The following is a 23,451-nucleotide window of genomic DNA, read 5'->3' as shown; positions in this document are numbered from 1 at the left end:
TTGTCAACTCCCAGCTGAATTATGAAAAAGTATGTACTTATACCATTAAGGGGGGGGGGGGAGGAAAGAATTCTTTACCTCCAATCAACGGATAACAGAAAGTGTTTTATTGTCAATCAGATGTAGAATTCAGCAAAAGTTCATTTCCACACTTTGTGTTGAAGTTAAAATTAATTTCCTTCACCTTTATATATAGATATATTTTTGTAAAAAAAATGGTCAAAAGTTATATTATAAAAGAGAAGAAAGAAAGAAATCACAGCAATAATTTAAGATGAGAGAGAGAGAGAGAGAGAAGAAGAAGAAGAAGAAGAAGAAGAAGAAGAAGAAGAAGAAGAAGAAGAAGAAGAAGACCACCCAGGAGGGGAAAACAAAATCTAGGAGCAACTGCAGAGAAACTAAAGCAGGTTTAAAATAGATTGTGTTTTAAAAAGGTGCTTTCAAAATGCTTAAAACAAATAGCAGCATAGAAGAATCATAAATACAAGTGCACATGTGTCCCTCCTAAAGTTCCACTTTCATCAACCAAAACAGTAGTACTCGTCAGACTCAATCTTGGGGTGTTTATGGAGGGACTGTGAGTCGTCTATAAGAGAAGAGTCACTGAACTGGTCCATGTCTGAAGGAGTACGTTGGCCGGGGACATCGTCCGCCAAAGTGTCCAGGTAGCTCCCCACGGAGATTCCATCCAGCCCATCACTGCCGTCTTGCAAACTGTTGTAGCTGCCTCTCAATGAGGTCTCCTGACTCTCTAGCAAGCTGCAGAGACTGCCACTCAAGCTGCTGCCTCTGCTGGTGATCGTTCCTTTTTCTTCAATCAACCACTTGATCGATTCGATGCTTTCATTAATGATCAGTAGCTGCCGCATTAGTTTGACATCTGTGGCTCGGAGATCAACCTGCGTGCAGAAGAACAACTGATCAGTACATTGGATTCAGATCGATCTACTCATCCACGGATGCAAACTGACACACAGTTGTAATAATTCAGTTTCATCCTGTTTTATGTGACCCGGCACAGGCTTTTCTTAGTAATGCATTAATGTTCAACCCATTGGTTTGAGTCCTCCCTTCCAGAGCAGGAGAAAATAGACTTGCTCCATCTTACATGTGACAGCCCTTGAGATATGTCTATCTCCTCTCAGTCTCGTCTTTACCAGGCTAAACATCCCCAACTCCCTCAACCGTTCCTCATAAGGCTTAGTTTCCAGACCCTTGAACATCCTGGTCGCTCTATGCACATATTCTAGCTTGTCAATATCCTTCTTAAATTGTGGTACCCAGAGCTAGACACAGTATTCCAAGTGGGATCCAACCAAGTCAGAACAGTGGGAATAATAACTAGGGTTGTTGAGCTTTTTGGAGGAAACCTCCCCCCACCAAATAATGATTTTAAGCTTTTGGAGCTTCCCCACCCCCATCGCGTTGCCATATATCCAAGTTTTCCTTGCCATTTGGCCAATTTTGCAACATTCCCCCCAACGTCATTTGTACACCTGAAACCCAGGACATGTCAGGAATTTTCCTGACGTATGGCAAGCCTAAATATAACTTCCTGTGAACAGGACACTAGACTTCTGTTGATGCAGCCTAGAACAGCTGCGGCTGCATCACACCTTTGACTCATTTTGAGTAAGAACGCTAATCTTAAAATGAGTATTTAAGAATAAAGATATGCACTAGATATGCTGTGATTCAGATACATGCACAAAAACACACAAACAATATTTTGTGGCATAGTATAATGGTACATAATACATGTTGATAGTCAAAACGATTTCAGTCAACAAGGAGATATATATATATATATATAAACAAATTATTGTGTAGTGTAGTGTAGTCTTTTATTCTATTCGCTTAAGCCCTCTGTTTTTCTATATATGAATATAACATCTGCATTGTTCACTCACAATGAACTGGAGGAAGAAAAAAACATTCCAGACTCTGAGGAAGTGAGCTCTTTATCTTGTTTTGGCAAGCCTCCTCTTTTTATTCCTCATATAATTCTTTCCATAGATTCTTTTAAAATCTCAAGTCTGTAAAAATATCCCGAATTACACACTGCCTTCTTTTAAAAAATTATTGCTCTGGTGGTTTGGATCAAATGGTTCCTGACTATTGGCCAAAGTACTGGTGCACTATTGCTGTTCCTCCACAATTCCCACATCTGTTGCTCTCCTTCCTCCCCTTATATTCCTCTCATATTTTGTGAACCTTCCATGACTGTTCCTCCCTCATTTCCCATGCCCCACCTCTGTCCTCTGCATCACCCACCCGCCTTTCTAATGAACCTAGTTCTACCCTACAGCTTCCTTCATTCGCCCTGCCCTTCATTCCCTCCCACTCTCCTAATTCTGCATTTACAGGCCAGATCTAGTCAGTCAGAAAAGCAGGTGAAGGGCAGGTGAAGATTGAACCTCATGCATGGGGACCCATTGTGGTCCCTTCCAGGTCTCTCCATCTGACCTCTGGACACTTGGCTGGCCAAATACCTTCTCCAACCACACCGTCCCCCAGACCCAACCCCGAAATGGCTTTGCAGGGATGGAATGTGCTCACCTAGTGGGAAGACAGGGAGGGGTGTATAGAAACCCGCCTACTGCAGAATGGTGACATTTCTATTCACTGTTTTGCCCACGTTTGCCTCTGGGCCCAGCCACTGTTGGTACGTGGCACACAAAAAATTGCACAGAAGGGAAAACGTTCCCCATCCCTGTAGGAACTGTGACTGGTAAGGTAAAGGAAAAGAACCCCGGACAGTTAAGTTCAGTCAAAGGCGACTATGGGGTTGCGGCACTCATCTCGCTTTCAGGCCAAGGGAGCTGGCGTTTGTCCACAAACAGCTTTCATGTAGCCAGCAGGACTAAACCGCTTCTGGGGCAATGGAATACCATGATGGAAACCAGAGCGCACACAAACGCCGTTCACCTTCCACCACAGCGGTACCGATTTATCTACTTGCCCTGGCGTGCTTTTGAACTGCTAGGTTGGCAGGAGCTGGGACAGAGCAACGGGAGCTCACCCCCGTTGCTGGGATTCGAACTGCCGGCCTTCTGATCAGCAAGCCAAAGAGGCTCAGTGGTTTAGATCAGCAGTGGTGACTGGTGCAGTAGGATGAGAGAGAAAGAAGGAATTGGGAGATGGGACACTGGTGGAAATGCATTTGAAGGGTGTTAGATACTCAGCAAGAACAAGAGGCAGAGGCTGTGTTGGTTCCAACTGTCCTTTATTATTGAAAACAGAACTAGACTTCAAGAACAACCCATGCTGCCTGTGAGCCTGCCCGAGCCAGACTGACTGGCTGCTGCCAAACTCTGTTAGTTAACTTGTTTCTGATAGGAGTGTTCGCCCACCAAGCTCTTCTGTAATTGGCTAGGTCGCGCCAGGGGGCAGACCCTGTAAGGTGGTTGAACAGCTCCTATTGGTTACATAACAAAGGGGAAACCTACATAATTTCCTTCTTCTACCTTACTTGATACTATTATTTCATTAAACTGGGCGACTGAATCCTGAAGTCTTGTTTGCGAGATGGCAGCAGAATGGAGCTACAGTTGTGTTTCCAGCTGCCTTCTCACCTGTTCCCTTGCCATGTAGGACTGGAGATCTTGGAATGCAGAAACACAATTTTTTCAAGCATATCACAAATATTATTTGAATTTTTTTTTAATGACATTTTTAATTGCCTTCGAATCCTCCTCTATGGAAAACAAATTTTAAACTGCCAACAGGGCAGCATCACAAGCACTTAGCTGGAAGGTGGATTCCGAAGTGTTGTCAGCTGTAGCTCTAATTGTACTTCCAACCTATCATTATGTTAGAAATGCAATGCAATCGTGATTAAAGACTCGCCTATCTCTACCCATCTTGCCTAAACAGTCTTCCATGTGCAATCAGTAATACATGTAAAGAGAGAGAGAGAGAGAGACACCCAAGCCTAAAGGGCGATCATTATCACATTAGCAAATTTCCTCCCATTTGTAATAATAGCTTGGGAGCAACATGAGTACAGTGCATTCCAATACTTGCTTGTTCAAAAGACAACCCTACTGAGGTCAACGGGGCTTACTTCCAAGTAAGCGGGCATGGGAATGGAGCCTAGTTTCTCAAAGGGTAGCTACTACAATAACAGCAGCCATGGTATGATCAGTTAGGAACTGATGTAGCTTTTCAATGCTTTAAAAGCACAAGATCGGCTTAATGGATCAAGCCAATGGCCCATCTCATTCAGCACCCTGTTCTCAATCCTCCCCACACCAACTTTGTGTCCATTTCTATGATTAGCAGTGCTGGGGGAAATCCTCATACATGGTCTGGAGTAGGGCTGGCTGATATCATCCGCAAAATATGGTGATACATGAATATATAACAATGTCTGAAATAAGGATGGAACTATGTGATTCTTGACTGTGATTCTAAAAAACTTGATATATAGTAAAATGCCTTTCTATATCTTCAACACTAACAAAACAAGATATTCAATATTTTCTTCAAGATGGTACCCCTGGCAGGGAGCATTTCCTAGCAGCCTTCTGCTGAGCAGCCAAGCACCAGTGAGTCAGTCTTGTTTACAAATGTGGAGGAAAGACTGGAGCTCAAGGTTTCAGCATGCAAGTGTTTCTGTGGAAGTAGAAGGGTTGAAGAAGGCTGTCTTTAGTCTACACGCACACACACACGACAATTCTGCTGCAGTAATATTTTACTCAGGTTGGTTCCCCCTCCCTTCAGCTGGTGCTCACAGGGGCTCAGTTCCAGCACCTCTCAGGTGGGCACCGTTGCCATTCTAAGAGAACAAGGGAGAAGTTCATGGTGAGCTCCAGCATCTCTTTTTTTAGAAAAATAGCATTGATTTTATCTATTGGTGCCAACATGTCTAAGATGGCTTGGCTTGCTAATATGGAGCTGCCAGGGTCAATTTCACAAAATTGCATGAAATATAAAGGTAAAGGGACCCCTGAGAATTATGTCCAGTCACGAACGACTCTGGGGTTGCGGCCCTCATCTCGCTTTACAGGCCAAGGGATCCGGCGTTTGTCTGCTTCTGCAGACAGTTTTTCCGGGTCATGTGGCGAAACCAGAGCAGCGCATGGAAATGCCGTTTTCCTTCCCGCCGGAGCGGCACCTATTTATCTACTTGCACTTTGATGTGCTTTCGAACTTCTAGGTTGGCAGGAGCTGGGACCGAACAACGGGAGCTCACCCCGTCACGGGGATTCGAACCGCTGACCTTTTGATCGGCAAGCCCAAGAGGCACAGTGGTTTAACCATGAAATATAGGATGCCTCAAACCAGCACACCCATGCAGTGGTGGAAACCAAAAGGCAAGCTTGAGTTACAATCCACAATCCACTTTATCAGGATGCTACTTCCTTGCCACTCTACAAGTTTCTCCTCCACTTCCCAAGTCTTCAGAACCCTGCAAAACAGAAGCGATGTTACGTTTAAAGGCTGCATTTGAACGATAGGCACAAACCATTCAGGACTATTAAGTCCCGATGATTTCACTTGGAGAAGTTTAGGCACATGCTTCAATAAACTCAAAGAAACTGAAATGTTTTTAATTTTGGCTGGCTCGTGCCCGGTTTTATTACCATTTTCCATTCATATTGTTTGCCCATCAGTGCTCTATTTTCCTATTATTATGTTTTTCATTTCATCTCTTATCTATATGGAAAATATTTCTGACAGCACACATACAGAGTTCCAATTTTATTTTTATAGCTAGGTTGGACCTGTTTTGTGTGGAATATAGATTAAATTTTCCAAACCTTAATACACCCTCATGTACACACATGTAGGATGTGAGCAATAACCACAAGCTATACCGCTGGTGGTTTGGGTTTTTTTTTTTTTTAAATGCTTGCTATTCATTGTATAAACACTTCTCTCGTTACTGGCTGACTTTCTGCAGTGTGGACCATCCCTTCTTTTTCTCATATTGCAAGGGACTGTAGGGACTGACTATGACAATCTAAACAATGAAGCAACCACCTTGTGAAATCTGGATTAACTACAAGTGCATTGAGGTGCTGAGTATCATTTTCAGTGGTAGCTCTAAATATTCTGGAGAATTGTGCATTTTGGAGTGCAGCATCTAAGATTTATAGGAAAGCCATACAGAACCCCGTCCCATGAAAGGGTTCATCACACATGTATTGCCTCTTGTTTCATTCCCAATAAGGCTTGTGGAGCATGTGATGAGTTCAATGGCATTGACATTTGGTGACCAAGTGATGAGCAAGCACGTGAGGAAGCCATTTCACTTTCCCGGGGGAAATGACATTGCGGGGTACGCGCACGGGATATCCCCTGCCCCATGGGGGGGGGGTCCTCAGCCGTGTCATCCCTGGCCGACCAATCTGGATGGTCAGGGGGCGTGGTTCAGGCTATTTAAACTGCCCGCGGCCGAGGACTCGCCCCCTTTTCTTCCTGCTCTTCCAAGACTTCCTGCGGACGGGCAGGAGTCAGATATACTCATGTGGTTTCCAGTGCCTAAGCCAATACCACTCACATTCTGTAACCAATAAAGTTGTGGCCTTTTTTCACCCATTAACCCAAAATACTGTTTCATGTGTCTTTATTACAACATCCCGGGAGGGTTCGGGACCTTGCCACGCTGCTATAACCTGTAATTGCATAGGACGGCTAATTGAAAGGGCAGCTGAGACCAACCAGGATATTGGCTTCAATATAGGTGACTGTGAAGGTTTAAAACCAGTGGTGGAAACAAGGGCATGCAAGTCAACCCTAAAATATTACCATTACCAATTGCTACATATCTGTTATGGCTTTGCTGAATTATATCTGTACCAGGGTGCCTCAATTCGAACCAGTGGAGTTGCATAAAAGTGAAGTGGAAGATCCTACACAGAACAATAAGACTATTCCTCTGGTACTTAGATCTTCTTTGACAATTATTGGTACAGCCGCCTCAAAATGAATGGGAAGGTTCTGCACATGCAAACACCCATTTGAGGAGCAAACTGTTTTTTAAGGGATGGTTTCATGTGCTACCCCACTAGCATTTATTTTTGCTTATTGAGAGAGGTGTATGTAGCACCTTCACATCTGGATTGGGGCCAAGCATCCTAGCATATGGAACCAATGAAAGTCAAAGCTCAACACTGAGACTTAGGCTAGTTGATTATAGCTTCTTTCCATTCACTTTCAAACTAATGTGTGAACCAGAAGTAAAGTCAAGCTGCCTCGATGGATAGACTACATTTTTTTAACCCTATTCAATACTGGCAGCCACATGTATTCATGAATCTGGGTATCTGCAGTTCATATGACAGATGACTAAGGAAGGCAGGTGTGCAGAAGACTCTACTATATGCCTGCATCATGCCACAGATGATTTCATCATCGGATGGGCAGGTGGCCAAAGTATTGGAGCCTCAGTTTCAGGATCTGTCTGTCCAGTGAGCACTCAGGGTTGATTTCCTTCAGAATGGATAGGCTTGATCTTCTTGCAGTCCATGGGACTCTCAAGAGTCTCCTACAGCACCATAATGCAAAAGCATCAATTCTTCATTGATCAGCCTTCTTTATGGTCCAGCTCTCACTTCCATACATCACTACTGGGAAAACCATAGCTTTAACTATACAGAGCTTTGTCGGCAAGGTGATGTCTCTGCTTGCCATCTTTGAAAAGTATGGAGCAGCAATCACACTAGAATTCTGACAAGCACTGACAGGAGAAGGTGGAAGCTGCAGTGTGGACATCAAGACAAGGTCACTGGGAGAAGGCTCTGGAGAATACTGAAAGACAGCAGTGCTTTATACAGAGACTGGGTGAGAAAAAGACTCAATCCCCTTCCTTATTCTGGAATCCAGCTCCAGGGTTCAGAGGAGAGAGGCCTGATTTAAGCACTGCTTGAAGGTTTGAGTACAACCTTTTCATGTATTTGTTTATATTAATTAGCAAGATTTACAGCCCACCCCATCCTGAAGGCCTTTGAAAGGAAATACAAGGGTGTTGTGCAGTCAGCAGCACATCTAATTTCTCTGGCTACATGCAGCGTGAACTCGCTTGTAGCTGGACAGACTGAATGCCGCCATTCACAGCGAGGACTGAAACATAAGCCCAACGTTTTCATAGCTGTAGACCAGTGTTGGAGCCATTTCGCTAATAGACCTGAACTCAGATAGGTGAGATTGGGGACTGAATCACTGCAATCTTAACCTATTTAGTCTCCCAAACATTCCAATTAAATTATACGGTGCAAACTTCATAGAAACTCGTAATGATGGCTTCTGAGCCTCATTTTGACTCCTTTCCCATATAGAGGAATTACAGCTGAAGGCATACCAAATTACATAAAAAATGAATGGGTGGGACAATGCTACTCATGGATTTCCCATCCAAACAAGTAACCTGACATCTTCCTCAGAGTACTAAGTGTTGAAGCAACTGCTTCTTTAAAAAGAGCTGTTGTTACAGTTTCTGTCAAAGCCTTTGACCTTCTTGGTGTAGGTACAGTGGTACCTCGACTTACGAATTACTCAACATAGGAATTTTTCGACTTACGAATGAAAAAAGTACCCGCACGCCTACAAATTTTTCAACATCCAAAGGACATCCATTGGCGGTTTTAGATGGGGTTTACTCGACTTACAATTTTTTTCGAACTTTTCGTTTACAATGCATTCCTATGGGGAAATCGCTTTTTTCGACTTACGAATTTTTCGACCTGCGAATGTGCATTCGGAACGGATTAAATTCGTAAGTCGAGGGGCTGATGGCTGTCATAGTTTCCACTATAGGATAGAAGTGACATAAAATGGAAGTAGAGTTATCTGTCCACTCCTAACTTAAAGCTACAGCAAGGAAGCACAACACTTGAAGATGGCACCCGTCCAAACACCTGGTAACTTTAATAATAATAATAATTGCATAGATGGCTCATCAAACCTACGTCTTGCATACAGAATAAGTGCTGTCATAGGGTGAAAATTCACTTGCAAGATATTCATCACCTATTTTAAACGTAGGGACTGAGAACTTAAACGTTATAGGCAATTCACTGTTGGGTTAGCTAATGATTTACATCTGCAAAGAGATGAATAATGTTTTGCATTTCTGCTGGCACAGTGGCATACATATACATGATGCCAATGAAATTATATTAATTAAATACATTTCAGCCTTCATCTTTATCAATTAATCAAGCCTCCCCCCCCCCATTCCTAAAGATCTGTGCAGCAAAATGCTATCCAACTGGAACTTACTCAAATGTTAAGTCACAATCATGTACAGTGGTACCTTGGTTCTCAAACTTAATCCATTCTGGAAGTCTGTTCCAAAACCAAGGCGTGCTTTCCCATAGAAAGTAATGCAAAACAGATTAATCCATTCCAGAAGGCTGTAACTAAAACTAGGAAGAGGATGAGAACAGTAAAAACAAAAGCGCTAATCCTGATCTGTTCCGGAAGGCACAGCTTCTGATTGGTGCAGGTGCCCCGGAAACAGTAGCCGACAGCCGTATCGGATGTTCGGCTTCTGAAAAATGTTCAAAAACTGGAACACTTACTTCCGGGTTTTCGGCGTTTGATAACCAAGGTGTTTGAGAACCAAGATACGAGTGTAAAAGGTTTTCAAAAAAGAAAAAAAAGGTAAGGATGCCTTGATGGTGAAGTCCAGTCAAATTTGACTATGGGGTGCAGGGCTCATCCCACTTCAGGCCAAGAGAGCCGGCGTTTGTCCTGCATGGCTGGCAACCCTACTTTGCCAGTACAGTCGTACCTCTACTTACGTATACCTCTGGATATGGAATCTTTGGGTTACAGCCACGGCAAACCTGGAAGTGTATACTTCTGGGTTTCGCCACATGCGCATGTGCAGAAATGCTCTGCACACCTTTCACATGCACAGAAGTGCTCAATCGCACCGTGCACAGAAGCGTGCCTCTATTTAAATTATTTTTGGGGGTGCAAACGGACCCCCAGAACAAATTAAGTTCGTATCTGGAGAGTCCACTGTATAAGAGCTCTGAAAAAAAGCAGTTTTGCAGCAATGACATCGCTTTTCAGGATGATGCTATAAGAGCGCATCTTGTCACCTTCCTCTTCTATGAATTACATTTGCTGCCACATGTTTATTTATCTTTGAAAAGATTCATAGACCACTTAATTATAAAAACCTGCTAAGTGGTGTTCATAGTAAAAATATAGATAAAAACACCTCTAAAATCCACTTTAAAACATCAACAGTGTTGCTTGGGTCTTTTGTTCCTGTGAAGTGCAGTTGCTGCTGTTAATATTTTGTATCTTCTGATTTATGTGGAAATTGTTCAGTTTGTTTTGCTTGGTTTATTGTTTATTACCACTTTAGCTCCGTTTGCAGCTTGGTAATTTTTTTTTATGTGGTAAACTGCCTTGAGCATCGTTGGAACTATGAAAAGGCAGCATAGAAATGAGATGATTGATTGATGGATAATACTCAATAAAACACAGCAAAAAAAATCAAGAAAACTTTGAAAGCTTCACATGCATACTGTTTAGGTTAGCTTTTAATGTCTGATGAATTATTGTATTTTAATATTGTGTTGGAAGCTGCCCAGAGTGGCTGGGGAGGCCCAGCCAGATGGGCGGGGTATAAATAAATTATTATTATTATTATTATTATTATTATTATTATTATTATTATTATTATTATCATTATCATTATTATTATGACATTATGTTTCTGTAAAAAAAAAAAAAGTTCCACCAGGTTTCTAAAACAATGCAGCGAGGCCCCTTGTCTACATGATAGTAGAAAAGCACACAAAAGGGATGTGGGTAGTACTGTGGTCTAAATCACTGAGCCTCTTGGGCTTGCTGATCAGAAGGTCGGCAGTTCGAATCCCCACAACGGGGTGAGCTCTCGTTGCTCGGTCCCTGCTCCTGCCAACCTAGCAGTTCAAAAGCACGTCAAAGTGCAAGTAGATAAATAGGTACCACTGTGGCAGGAAGGTAAACAGTGTTTCTTTTGTTCTGCCTTATGCTTGGGACGCGGGTGGCATTGTGGATTAAACCACAGAACCTAGGGCTTGCCGATCAGAAGGTCAGCAGTTCTAATCCCCGTGACGGGGTGAGCTCCCGTTGCTCGGTCCCTGCTCCTGACCACCTAGCAGTTCGAAAGCATGTCAAAGTGCAAGTAGATAAATAGGTACCACTGCGGCGGAAAGGTAAACGGTGTTTCCATGCGCTCTGGTTTCCACCACGGTGTCCCGTTGTGCCAGAAGCGGTTTAGTTATGCTGGCCACATGACCTGGGAAGCTGTCTGTGGAGAAGCACCACAACCCCATAGTTGTCTTTGACTGGACTCAACCATCCAGTGGTCCTTTACCTTTATCTTAGAAAAGTATGCAAAGGAATGGTTTCAAGCACAAGAGTTAAGAAACAGGCTGTTGCATGCCACACTGCTGCCCTGAATCTTGAAAACCAGATCCAGAACCAATACCCCCATCCACACACCCCACCGAAGCATGAGTAATCTTTACATTGGTTTTGCCCATTCCCTATTTTAAAATTGTCTTAAAACGCAATCGCAGTGCCAACCTGCCCGGCGTAGCCTGGCTACTGGGAGCTTTTAAAGAATAGTGACCCTGAAAGGAGCAGAGAAGCTGCTAACTACTTGGATAATTAGTTTCATCCTGTTAACTTGTAGTTGTAGCATTCTTCATTTGAAATTTAATTAGTTTGTTCATGTGTGGGGAGGGATGCAGGGTGGAAGTACTCTGGACCCAGAAAAATTGCTCCCTTGAAAAAACAACAACAACCTGCACTTTTTATGATTGCAGTTGCAAAGATGCCAGACACTTGCAATCACAATTCTTTGCATAGGGCTGGAAACCCTAGCTGTGTGAAGTGTGGACTTGAGCAGCCCTTATAGCCTAACAAAATCCACAGATTTAAGAGCCCACGTGTAACGTCAAGGTTGTGTCCGAAGGTTTTTTAGATCTGTAGGAGAGGTTAGTTACACATGAAAACTAATATAAACAGGGGGATAACTCATCGCATCTATCCCTGAACGAGCCTGGACTGATTGTAATAAAAGACAGATGTCTAGCATATGGCACCAGAAAGATCGGCAGCATGAAAAGACAGCTATTGAAACTCAAATGTGTCCTCTCCCCCTTTCATGTCCTTGGGAAACAGGGATGAATGAAGTCAGGTGGACTGGAGATCTTCAAAGCTATCCTGAATTAGTGCGGTTGACATTGCAGTTGTTTAATAAAAAGACTAGGGCGGGGGGAAGGCTACATTTTATGTGGCACACATTTCTCCTCGTAGGGGAGCAAGAAATGTGCTTAGAGAATCCCTAGTAGAAACTTACCGATGTTGTCAGACACAGTAATACAAGTGTAAACATTTAGGTCAGTGCCCAGAGATAAGGAGCGGCTGCTGGTGTCAGAGAATTTTGGAACAGATGGCACACTATCAATTCATTATTATGTGTTCTAGACATCTGTCTCAAGCAAGAAGGCTGAATTGTGGCTGAGTCATATAAACATCCAGGGGATAGACTTTAAATCTGCACATTATCCATGCCTGCCTTGACATGAAATTCTCCCTAGCCCCCACCCCACCCCCCCACCTCCCGGTAACATTGCTCATTCTTTGGAGTCACGGCACATACTATATATACCATATGTGGTATGAGTGGGGCAACTTTGGTGTGTGCCTGAATTTGGACAGGTGAGTGAGGATTTTCGAGCTGCTGATCCCTCTTAATCCAATTGGTTTAGAGCCTTGCACTGTGGACTTGAGATCAGAGAGGGTTGGGTCATGAAAACACAGCTAAATTAAGATTTAAAAATAAATACTTATAGGCACAAACGTTAACAGGAGCGTACAGAACACAGCGCGATGGCTGGAGGGATATTCCCAACTGAATATCCCGAGGAACACACACCTGGCCAATAAGCTCATACCCTCCAATATTTCTCTGATGAAAATAGGGGTGTCCTATTCAACAACCACAACAGCAATTTTATTATTTATACCCCACCTGCCCAACTAAGTTTCCCCAGCCACTCTCTGCATGTTTGCCCAAATGGCAACATGGTCCCACACAGTTGGAAAAAAACAACAACGCTGTTCTAATTGGAGATACCAGGGACCATTTCACACAAAGCTTTTGTTTGCCAGTAATAACATCTCCAGGAAATAGGGTTGTTCTCCCCGCCCTCCAACTCTCTGAATCCTAAGGGTGCTGGATCTATAATTTTCTTGGAAAGATTTTCTCCATGGGAACATTCCTGGTTAAGGGAGGCTGATCTAACTTCCTTTAGAAATGGCTGTAGAAATAGTTAATCCAATGTAAGGTCAAGGTGGGCCACATAAAGCAGTGGGTGGTCAGTCAGGGGCCATATGCCAGGACCTGGGAGTGGACAGGGCCAGGTCTGGTGTCCCGCTTGCTTCCCCTCACACATGCCTACTCTCTCTCACAAACACATTCACTTGCACAATCTCACTCAGGCAACCGATTCATTCCTCATCCCCAATACCCATCCTCCCCCAGCCTCCCTCACACAGACATCCTAAACGCAATCACACAGACGCACAACCTTTACACAGATACAACCTCCCCTCAACTCTTTCTCCCCTGCCCTCTTCTCTCCCGCACAAACCATTTTTAACCTCCCTTCCCAGCAGTTCCAAAGTACCATGCTGCTTGCCTGAGGTCAGAAATGGGGGTCGTTGGGGGGCACAAGGTCAAACCCTCTGCTCTCCATTAAGACCTGATGCAGCCATAGAGCACGAGCCCCTTTAGGGTCATGGGTTTAAGCCCCATGTTGGGCAAAAGATTCCCGCCATGAACTAGATGACCCTCATGGTCCCTTCCAACTCTACAATTCTATGATTCATTGTCCCCATATTGCTATTAGCAGCAAAGGGACAGTAAACTTGGCTGCACTGGGAGAGGCATATTAAAGCCCCAACTGCTGTTCTTTTGCTGCTAGTAACAGTCCCTGAGGCTTGGTAGGCCACAGACCATGTACAGTGGTACCTCAACTTACGAATTACTCGACATACGAATTTTTCGACTTATGAATGAAAAAAGTGCCCACATGCCTACGAATTTTTCGACATCCAAAGGACATCCGTTGGCAGTTTTAGATGGGGTTTACTCGACTTACGAATTTCAGATGCGGTTTACTCGACTTACGAATTTTTTCGAATTTTTCGTTTCCAATGCATTCCTATGGGAAAATTGCTTTTTCGACTTACGAATTTTTCAACCTACGAATGTGCATTTGGAACGGATTAAATTTGTAAGTCGAGGTACCACTGTATGTGTAACATAAAGCATCATAAAAACAAAATGAAAAAATAAAAAAATCCTTCCAGTAGCACCTTAGAGACCAACTAAGTTTGTTCTTGGTATGAGCTTTCGTGTGCATGCACATTTCTTCAAATACACACAAAAGCTCATACCAAGAACAAACATAGTTGGTGTCTAAGGTGCTACTGGAAGGAATTTTTTATTTTTTATTTTGTTTTGACTATGGCAGACCAACACGGCTACCTACCTGTAAATAAAGTATCATAATCTTCCTAGTTAAAAAAAAAAAAACCACAACTATTGCGATCCCATGTTTCTAGCTTTACCACATCCTTCTTATGTTATATTATTTATTATTTATTATATTTATATGCCATATTTTTCCTCCAAGGTTTCCTATATGGTTAGCTTCCTCCCCACTGTACACTAACATCAAGCCTGCGTGGTAAATTAGGCTGAGAGAAAGTGACTGGCTCAAGGTTACCGAGTGAGCCTTGTGGGTGAGTGGAGATTCAGATCTCGGTCTCCTAATCCAACACTCTTTATATCTTTCGTAAGGGCCAATGGAAAACAAACATGTTCGAATCATGGTAAGAAACAGCTCTAAGAACTATGCAGCCTACTCCCTCTTCTGCTCTTGAAATTTGTGCTTACTCGGTTGTTCTATTAATGTGCTTTGCGAATGTACATTTTCTTGCTAGACATTACATGTATTAAATTGTTCTACCCAGAGGCCCTTGCAAAAAAAAAAAAAATTAGCCAAGAAAAGTAATACTAATTACTACAAGCACGGTATGCAATATTAAAATGCTAACATGAGATGGCTGATAAAAGGCTTGGAATAAAACGGCGCATATTCTGAACGCAACTGAGGCAAACTAATATTTACATTTTATCCTAATATATTTAGGAGCTATTACTGTTTTGAGCATGGTTTGGACATGGGATTACTTTATTTATTTATTCTGAAAATATCCTTAAGGGTTTTAATGAAGACTTTGCATTACCACTGTAGCGAAGGAAATATTCTGCAAGGCTTTGGAGAAGTACAAAATGTTTTGCAATTCCTCACAGCAGCAATTATGGATCGGGAAGCAGCCACAAACCTGTTTGTTTCCCTAAACTACTACTGTTGACATTAAACTGGGAAGGATTAGGGTAGTTGAGTAACACGGCCTATTTGCATCGTCAAGTCTTCTAGTGACACACCTGCCGGTGGAAATGTTGTTATGAATGAGCCTAAGAGGTTGGAGGATCATTGCAGAACAGCCAGAACGTAAAAAACATTATTACATTGAATATTAATAACATACAAATTAATTTTATAACTTTTTAAAAAATAAAATAAAACAGTGTTTATTATTTCCAGTATGTTTGCGCTCATTGGCCACACAGAGGAAGGCACAGTACTTTGTCCTGAGGAATTGGGGAGAATATTGCCCGCGTGCTTTGTCTTATAGCAGGGCTGGTTCCAAGTCACAAGGGCAACAAAGGTCCTTCAGCAAAGTGCCCTGGAGTGGGCTCAGACTCCATCAGTGAAGCCCCCTGCCCACCTGCTTCCTCTCCCAGATGCCAACCCTAGGATGTCAGCTGGCATTTGAGTTTTCCTGCAAGGCAACAGCCGCTGTCCCACAGCTTTGTGGGAAAATGAAAATGGCGGGCAGACTACCAACCACTTCCACCACATACCCTCCAACATTTCTCTGATGAAAATATTGTTACTCAATAACAACAACAACAACAACAACAACAACAATTTTATTATTTACACCCCACCCATCTGACAGGATTACCTCAGCAACTCTGGACGGCTGGGCTCGGGGGTCGCATAACTCTACACCCTCCAGCATTTCTCTGATAAAAATTGGGATTTCCTAAGGAAAAGGGGGACATTTCAGGATCAAATCAGAAACCAGGATGGCTTCTGTAAATCCAGGACTGTCCCTGGAAAATAGGGACATCTGGAGGGTCTGCAGGGGTCCTCCAGCAAAGTGCCATGGAATGGGCCTGGACTCCCTCAGTGGTGCCCCCTGTCCATCTCCTTCTTCTCCCAAATGCTCAGAAACCTAGGAAGTCAGTTGCCATTTTAGTTTTTTTTTCTGCAAGGCTATATCCGCTGTCCCACAGCTTAGTGGAAAAATCAAAATGGCAGGTGGATTCCCAGTCACTGCCACCTTAAGTCTGCATCCAGGGGGCTAGGAGGAGGAGGAGACTGCCCAAAATCAGTCTAGTGAACCCTGTCCGTGTGCTTGGGTCTCAGCCAATGGTGCTGCTGCCAGTCATTTCCTATACCTTCCCTAGTTAAAAAGCCAGAGACTTTTCTAAACGTGAAAGCTGAACATTTCAGGGAAGATCCTAAAGCAATCCTGGAGGGACCAGGCCTGCTCAGGACTATTGGCTTTGTTGGGATATCAAACTCACTTCAACCTCTGTCTTCTTAAGTTCAAAGAGGTGTTGAGCTGACGTGAGCTGGATGAGAAGGAACGGCTCCTTTCATTCCAGGAAAGGAATTACATAAACAGTAGGAGGATTGTTATCTCTAAAGATGTTCATATTTAGAGAAAGACAATGATATCTAAGACGGACGATTGAAATAGTCAGCAAGGGTGTGTACCTGAAACAACCTTGGATCTCTTGTTCCAGGTGAGGAGTCCTCATTTCAGCACAATGACTTTAGAGTCCTGACTATCAACAAACTCAAAGTAGATAAAGAAAACAATGGTCTGATCTCGAGATCTGAGAGCAGGGGCTATAAGAATATGCAAATGCCTTGCTAGATCAGACCACAGATACCAGCTTTCTGTCTTCTTCAGAAACCAGCCAAACATAATTAAGAAGCCTATGAGCTGGACAGGGATAGACGCCCCAATTTTTATCAGAGAAATGTTGGAGGCTATGGTATGATCACAACCTGGATCTGGTGTTCAAAAATAAACTCTCATTGAACATGGGGGTTCAAATTTTTAGCTGTACAGTAGTTCCTCTGGTTGTGGATGGGATCTGTTCCAGAGCTCTAGTTGGATCCCGAGGTTTCTGCAACTGGAGGGACCACTTCTGCACACACACATGCAGCAGTAGAGCACATGTGTGCGTAGCAAAAACCTGGAAATATACTTCCAGGTTTGCCGCTTACGTATCCCGAAGTTTACGTAAGCAGAGGGATATGTAAGCAGAGGTACGACTGTAATGGATAATACACACTGACAGACCACGATCTTCTCCTCAACTATGTCAGTGAACAGGAGGAAGGAGGAGATGCCTACAATGAATTCATACATGTCAGTGTATGACGGACAGAAACATTGTTGCCTGAATGAAGCCTTCTACTTCAGTTTAAGAACAATGCCTCAAGTTCAGAACTACATGCACAAATGAGGCCACTAGGTTTGGGGGAATGTCTACCTCAAACCAACTTCTTGAATCCAGCTTCTGCTGGACTGGGACTACTTCATTTCAATCGGCCCACCTCTATTGGCAAGAGAGCTCATGGGCTATGCCGCTATGCATTGCTGAGTTGATTTTCAGACAGTTCTGCAGCTGCTTGAATATGAGTGAAGCCTGCAACTGTCCAGGTCTGTTGTAAATAAAGTTTAGGGAGCTCCTAAGAGAGTCGCTCTGCTCCAGAGCAAGAACTGTGAGGGGGAGAGAGACTTTCTGCTCATCGGGCAATGGCTTGTCCACCTGCCTTCCCCACCCTCCAGCCCTGGGATCCTTTCCCAGATCAGGACTTTGAGAACAGCAGAAGCAGCTGGGAAGAGAGGAGTCCAAAAAATATATGTTGTGTGTCCTTGTTTCTCAGTATGGTCCTTTTACATGGGTTTGTATGCTTTGAAGTATTTTATGCATTGTGATTTGCTGTTATTTTTTATTGATTATAGATTAGTAATTGTAAATGATTTGGCCACCTCGTGAGAAGAGAAGACTCCCTGGAAAAGACCCTGATGTTGGGAAAGATGGAGGGCACAAGGAGAAGGGGACGACAGAGGACAAGATGGTTGGACAGTGTTCTCGAAGCTACCAACATGAGTCTGACCAAACTGCGGGAGGCAGTGGAAGACAGGAGTTCCTGGCATGCTCTGGTCCATGGGGTCACGAAGAGTCGGACATGACTAAACAACTAAACAACAACAACAACAATTGTAAATGATAAGTGTAAACTGTTTAATTATTATTTGCTGATGTTTAATTTTACCGTTTACTGTTGAATTCTAATAGATTACTGAATATTGCCTTATTTGATACAAGTTGTTTATTTTAAAGTTATTGCGACTTTTAATATTGGATTAATTTTTAGTATTCATGTTTGATTATTATATGTGTTGGAAGTCACCCAGAGTGGCTGGGGCAACCCAGCCAGATGGGCGGGGTATAAATAAAATTATCATCATCACCATAATCAGCTCCGTGGAGCTGTCAAATAAACTGCCAGAACACCAGAAGCTTTCACATTTGACTGCATCATTCCTTACAACGCAACACACATCTTTAGAGTCACATGACTGGGTACTACTTTCTATGGCTGAATGGCACAGACCTTTTGGGGTGTTAAGGTCAGCAGAGAATGGTTCCGCCACTCTCAGAAGTTCAGCAGCTGGTGGTCTGGAAGACAGCATTCTCTGCAGAAGCCCCGAAATTGGGGGAACTCCATCCTTCCCATAGAGGTCTGCCTGGTACCTTCATTATATTGTTTTTGCCATATGCTGATGACATGCCTCTTTACCCTACCTTTTGACACCTAAGACGTACATTTTCTACAATTCTACAATTGGAATTTGTTTCAAGCTGTTTTTCCTATTAATTTCGAATTGTTGAGACCTGGCCTGGGTCCTTCTGGCGAAGGGTGGATAATTATTATTATTAATTATAATACTGCCAATTTGGCAACTGCTGTCCTCCTGGCACAACACTGCAGCTGCAGTTATGGCCTTAGCCAAACCCCTGCCTTGCTCTTCTCGGTAGCCTGCATAAGAAGCCATGGAGAACTGGGATGGCCTTGCTCAAACACATCCATAAAATGTTGCTAGTGGCTCCACTACAGCCAGGCATTAATCTGGCAAACCATGTTGCTGTTCCTCTTTCAAGTCATGGTGGATTGCTAAAGGATTAAATAAATGAGTGCGCTCAGAACCAGCGCCGGGTGGAAAGGGAAACTGGGCCACAGCTGAGGGACAGCTTAGTTGGTAGTGCATGAGACTCTTACTCTCAGGTTCGTGGGTTCAAGCTCCATGTTGGGTGAAAAGACTCCTGTGGTTGGACTAGATGACCCTCGGTGTACCTTCCAACTCTGTGATTCCTTCCTGCCGCAGCGGTACCTATTTATATACTTGCACTGGCGTGTTTTCGAACTGCTAGGTTGGTAGGAGCTGGGACAGAGCAACGGGGGCTCACCCCTTTGCATGGATTTGAATTGCCAACCTTCTGACTGGCAAGCCCAAGAGGTTCCAGACAGGGCTAGGAGAACCGCTGAGAGCTGCTGCCGGTCGGTGTACATAATTCTGAGCTAGGTGGACCAGTGACCGGACTCAGGAGAAGGCAGCTTCCTATGTGTAAGCAGTGAAGAGCACCCCTACTTTCCTGGAAGAGGTAAAAATGGTGAGAGTCTGAAGTTGAAAGGACCACCACATGCTAATGGCAAACCTCCTCCACTCATTGCGATAGGGCAGCCATCCTGATGTCTGGGACTATCATCAGCTCAGCAAACTACAGAATATTAGATTTGGAAGGGATCCAAAGGACCATCTAGCCTAGGCACCCCCAAACTCGGCCCTCCAGCTGTTTTGGGACTACAACTCCCATCATCCCTAGATAACAGGACCAGTGGTCAGAGATGATGGGAACAGTAGTCCCAAAATAGCTGGAGGGGCTACTTTGGGGGAGCCTGATCTAGCCCATCTAGCCCCTACAATGCAAAGCCTCAGCCAGCTTAGCCAACGGTCAAGGAGGACAGCAAAACATCTGTAGGGTTTGGAAAAGCTGCACGAAGGCCTTGGCCAACAACTCGTTAGACCAAATAACCGCTTTAAGCAGGAGCTGGAGAAGAGCGGCCCAAGGTCTGAGCCTCCCTTCAGCCAAGATCTCCTTTCAGTGGCCATTGTTCTTTCCTCTCGTTTCTCCGAGTTTGAAGCAAATCAGGGCAACTACTAAGCAGGAATCCCAAGCAAGCTCTGACCAAATAAATGGAGACCACGGAGGGACAGTTTATGGTGGGCTATTGAATAGCTAATAGTAAATATACAACTAGCCTCAAAAAGAGTATGTATCATATTTCAATAGGAAAAGTCCCCCCTTTTTAAATCACAGCAGGATCAGATTTTTGCACATAGAAGCCAGTGCAGTGATGAAAACAGTGGATTGTATCCAATCTAAGTTCTGTTTAGGGAAGTTTTTTCATGTTTGATGTTTTATCGTGTTTTTAATATTCTGTTGGGAGCCAACCAGAGTGGCTGGGGAAACCCAGCCAGATGTGTGGGGTATTAATAATAATAATAATAATAATAATAATAATAATAATAATAATAATAATAATTAGCAGACCCTGTGAACTGAATAGAGACAACCAACCCAGACAAGTTAAATCCAATGGGAGTTGGGTAAAATTCAGTGTTAGTGAGCACCTTGAGAGGCCTTATTTTTTGAGAACCCATTAGGCTTTCAAAATTTTGACTGTCATTTTTCCCTGCACAAGTGTGTAACATACAGTATCTCCCACACGCAACACGTAACATACGAATCCCTGATTCTGCAAGTTATCAGCAGTGCAGTTATCTATCTTCTTCAAAAGTAAGGTCCCGAGCTAAGTATGTGGCTGCAGGAGTTCAATAGAAGGAGGAGTATACTCTGCACGTGCTCGGTGACACCTTTTCTTTATGATGACATCATGATATTCCAGGAACTAGCCATGGTACTGAGAAGAGATTCAGAATTAAGACCAAGCCCAAATCAAGGCATTGAGAGCAGGGCAAGGGGCAGAAAAAGAAAAAGAAAAAAAGGGGGGAATGGGTGTGGGTGGGTGGAGTTCATTTCCAGGGGCAAAGGGATGGAATAAAGTGAATTCCAAACAAAGACAAAAACGTCTGTTGGCAAGCCTCTTCGTTGGGAAAAATCTGATTCATGGAAAGCACCGCCTCTTTAAAAAGTTTTTGTATCCTGCCCCTACCACTTCTGAGCATGATAAAAAATGTGCCAAACCCACAATTGGGCATCATCCCTTACTTTTTAAGGTATATTATTTCCCATAAGGACCGTTTCTTATATTTTAGAGCATCCAAACTCAATATAGTATACTGAACCCTGTGTGAGTCAATACATAAATATTGAGGGATCCAGCAGCAGGCACAAATTTTTGACAAATGCTACTTGGACACCCCCCTCCCCCCTCTCTCTTTCTCCATATAAGGGCTTGGCCACAAGATCTGTCCCTCTACTCTTGATTCCATTCTTTTTAGAGCAAGACCGCAGGTGGAGCCATGAAACATGGGAGTTTCCTGTGGAGTTATCACACCCACTTCTCACATTTTAGATCCAGTTGCCAGGCCTACAGACAATTGCCTGTAGCTGTTTTGTGGGCAGGTGACTAGCTGCGCCTTATTGTGAGGATTAAGTGCTGCAAATGAACACTGTGAGAGCACAGCCAGGCTCTCCCACTCACGCCTACGCCAACCACACACAAGCACAGCACAGTGGCAAAAAATAAAACACCTCCGGGATTCAGTTCTAAAAACAGAAATGTGGATTCTCAGCCTTGATTGGACCCCCTATCTTATGAGCAGCAAAGCCTGGATACTTAATTCTAGATCTTTAGGCTCCTGACTCCAAAAAGGGGGTGCTTTCTTCACCTGCTCAGAGGCACTCTCCTTTTTATTCTACTGCTTTTTTAAAAACTTCAAAAACTGGCCCTAGCATGAGTTCGGCATCTGAAGCTGCCCTATCTCCAATAATTTGTAACCGATGCCGCTGAGAACTTTACTCTTGGGTTTCTGACATCATTTATTTTGGCGGAGAAAAGAGAGGGGGGCGCTCCAAAGAGAAGGAGCGTGGCTCTTCGAACTGCACGAGAATCGCACCAGTTCGGCATGTCTCCCAGCAAGCGCAAAGCCAAGGCTTGCAGACAGTGAGCGGTGTGCAAAGGAGGAGTGCCGAGTAATGGTTAGACCCCTGCCTGTCCTTTGTTGTTGTTTCGCGGCGGTGCGCCAGGGCGCTTGAGCTGCGTACTCTACTCACCATTTCTTGCCGGAGGAGGTGTAGTTTGGTCTCCAGTCTCTCCAAGGCGCTGGAGCTCCTGCTGCGGAGCATGGCGGCTCTGGAGCCCAGGGGGGCGCAGAAGCCGGGGGTGGCAGGCCCTCCGGCGGGCTGCTCGGGCTCTTTTTCCCTGCCGAGGGAGACGGCGGGCTCCTCCCCGCGCAAGGAGCGCGCCAGGCTCTCGGGGACTTTGCGCCCCAGCTTGAGCTCGACGTCTCGGAGATCTGGCACGGAGCAATCTTCCATGGCTTGGCAAGCGGAAGAAGGAGGCTTTTCGGATTAAGCGAGCTGCACTCGGAGGCTAGGGGAGGCGCAGAAAAGGCGAGCTTTTCAGCCGCGCCGCCCGGCGCTCGCAGACCTCTCCATGCCAGTCCGCGCTCGGTAATCCAGGCGCACAGCCCACGGCAGTCAGAGGCGGGGGCGCACGGCAGCCGAGCAGCGACAAGCCGGCCAGGTGACCCGCCGCGGGAGGCTGTCGCCGCTTCCCGGCAGCTGCATTATTTGGATTTTGAAAACTCCAGCCCTTGCGGTTGTTGCACCAGCTGCCTGCGCCGAAAGAAAACAAAAACAAAAGCCGCGAACCGGGCTGCTGCAGAGTGCAGATCCCCCGCAATGAAGTTGCAAGGAAGCAGAAGCCAGCTACTTGGAAGATCAGGAGGGAGAAGGGACTTCTTGGAGAGTTGCTGCTGCCCTCCTCATCCTCCCGATCCCGATCCCTTCTCAAGTCCGGTAGACTTGAGTGATCAACTGGAGTGAGCGCCCTCCCGGATTAATAAGCACGCACAGCTCTGCTGCTGACCGATCCCGGCGCGCGCCCGTGTGGAAAGAGCTCCCTCTATATCCCCCAGCAACAATTACGCAATGACTCCGCTTCCTCCTCCGATGCAACCGGTCCTACTGGCTCGTCTATACGGTGCAGCCAGTTCGATCCAAGTTGTCCG

At 44.4% G+C, this 23,451-nt stretch overlaps 1 protein-coding gene across 1 annotated transcript; it reads right to left on the bottom strand.

Annotated features, from left to right (window-relative positions):
* Nucleotides 1-429: 429 nt before the first annotated feature.
* On the bottom strand, nucleotides 430-23,451 carry LURAP1L (leucine rich adaptor protein 1 like). The gene is made up of 2 exons (XM_033173721.1): nucleotides 22,493-23,451; nucleotides 430-899 (listed from the first exon to the last, which is right to left on the bottom strand). The coding sequence occupies exons 1-2, from the start codon at nucleotides 22,754-22,756 to the stop codon at nucleotides 522-524; spliced, it is 642 nt and encodes a 213-aa protein (XP_033029612.1). The 5' UTR covers nucleotides 22,757-23,451; the 3' UTR covers nucleotides 430-521.

Source organism: Lacerta agilis, chromosome 16, assembly GCF_009819535.1.
Source record: "Lacerta agilis isolate rLacAgi1 chromosome 16, rLacAgi1.pri, whole genome shotgun sequence".
NCBI lineage: Eukaryota > Metazoa > Chordata > Lepidosauria > Squamata > Lacertidae > Lacerta > Lacerta agilis.
The sequence above is the reverse complement of the archived record's forward strand: the minus strand, read 5'-3'. Positions and strand labels throughout refer to the sequence as shown.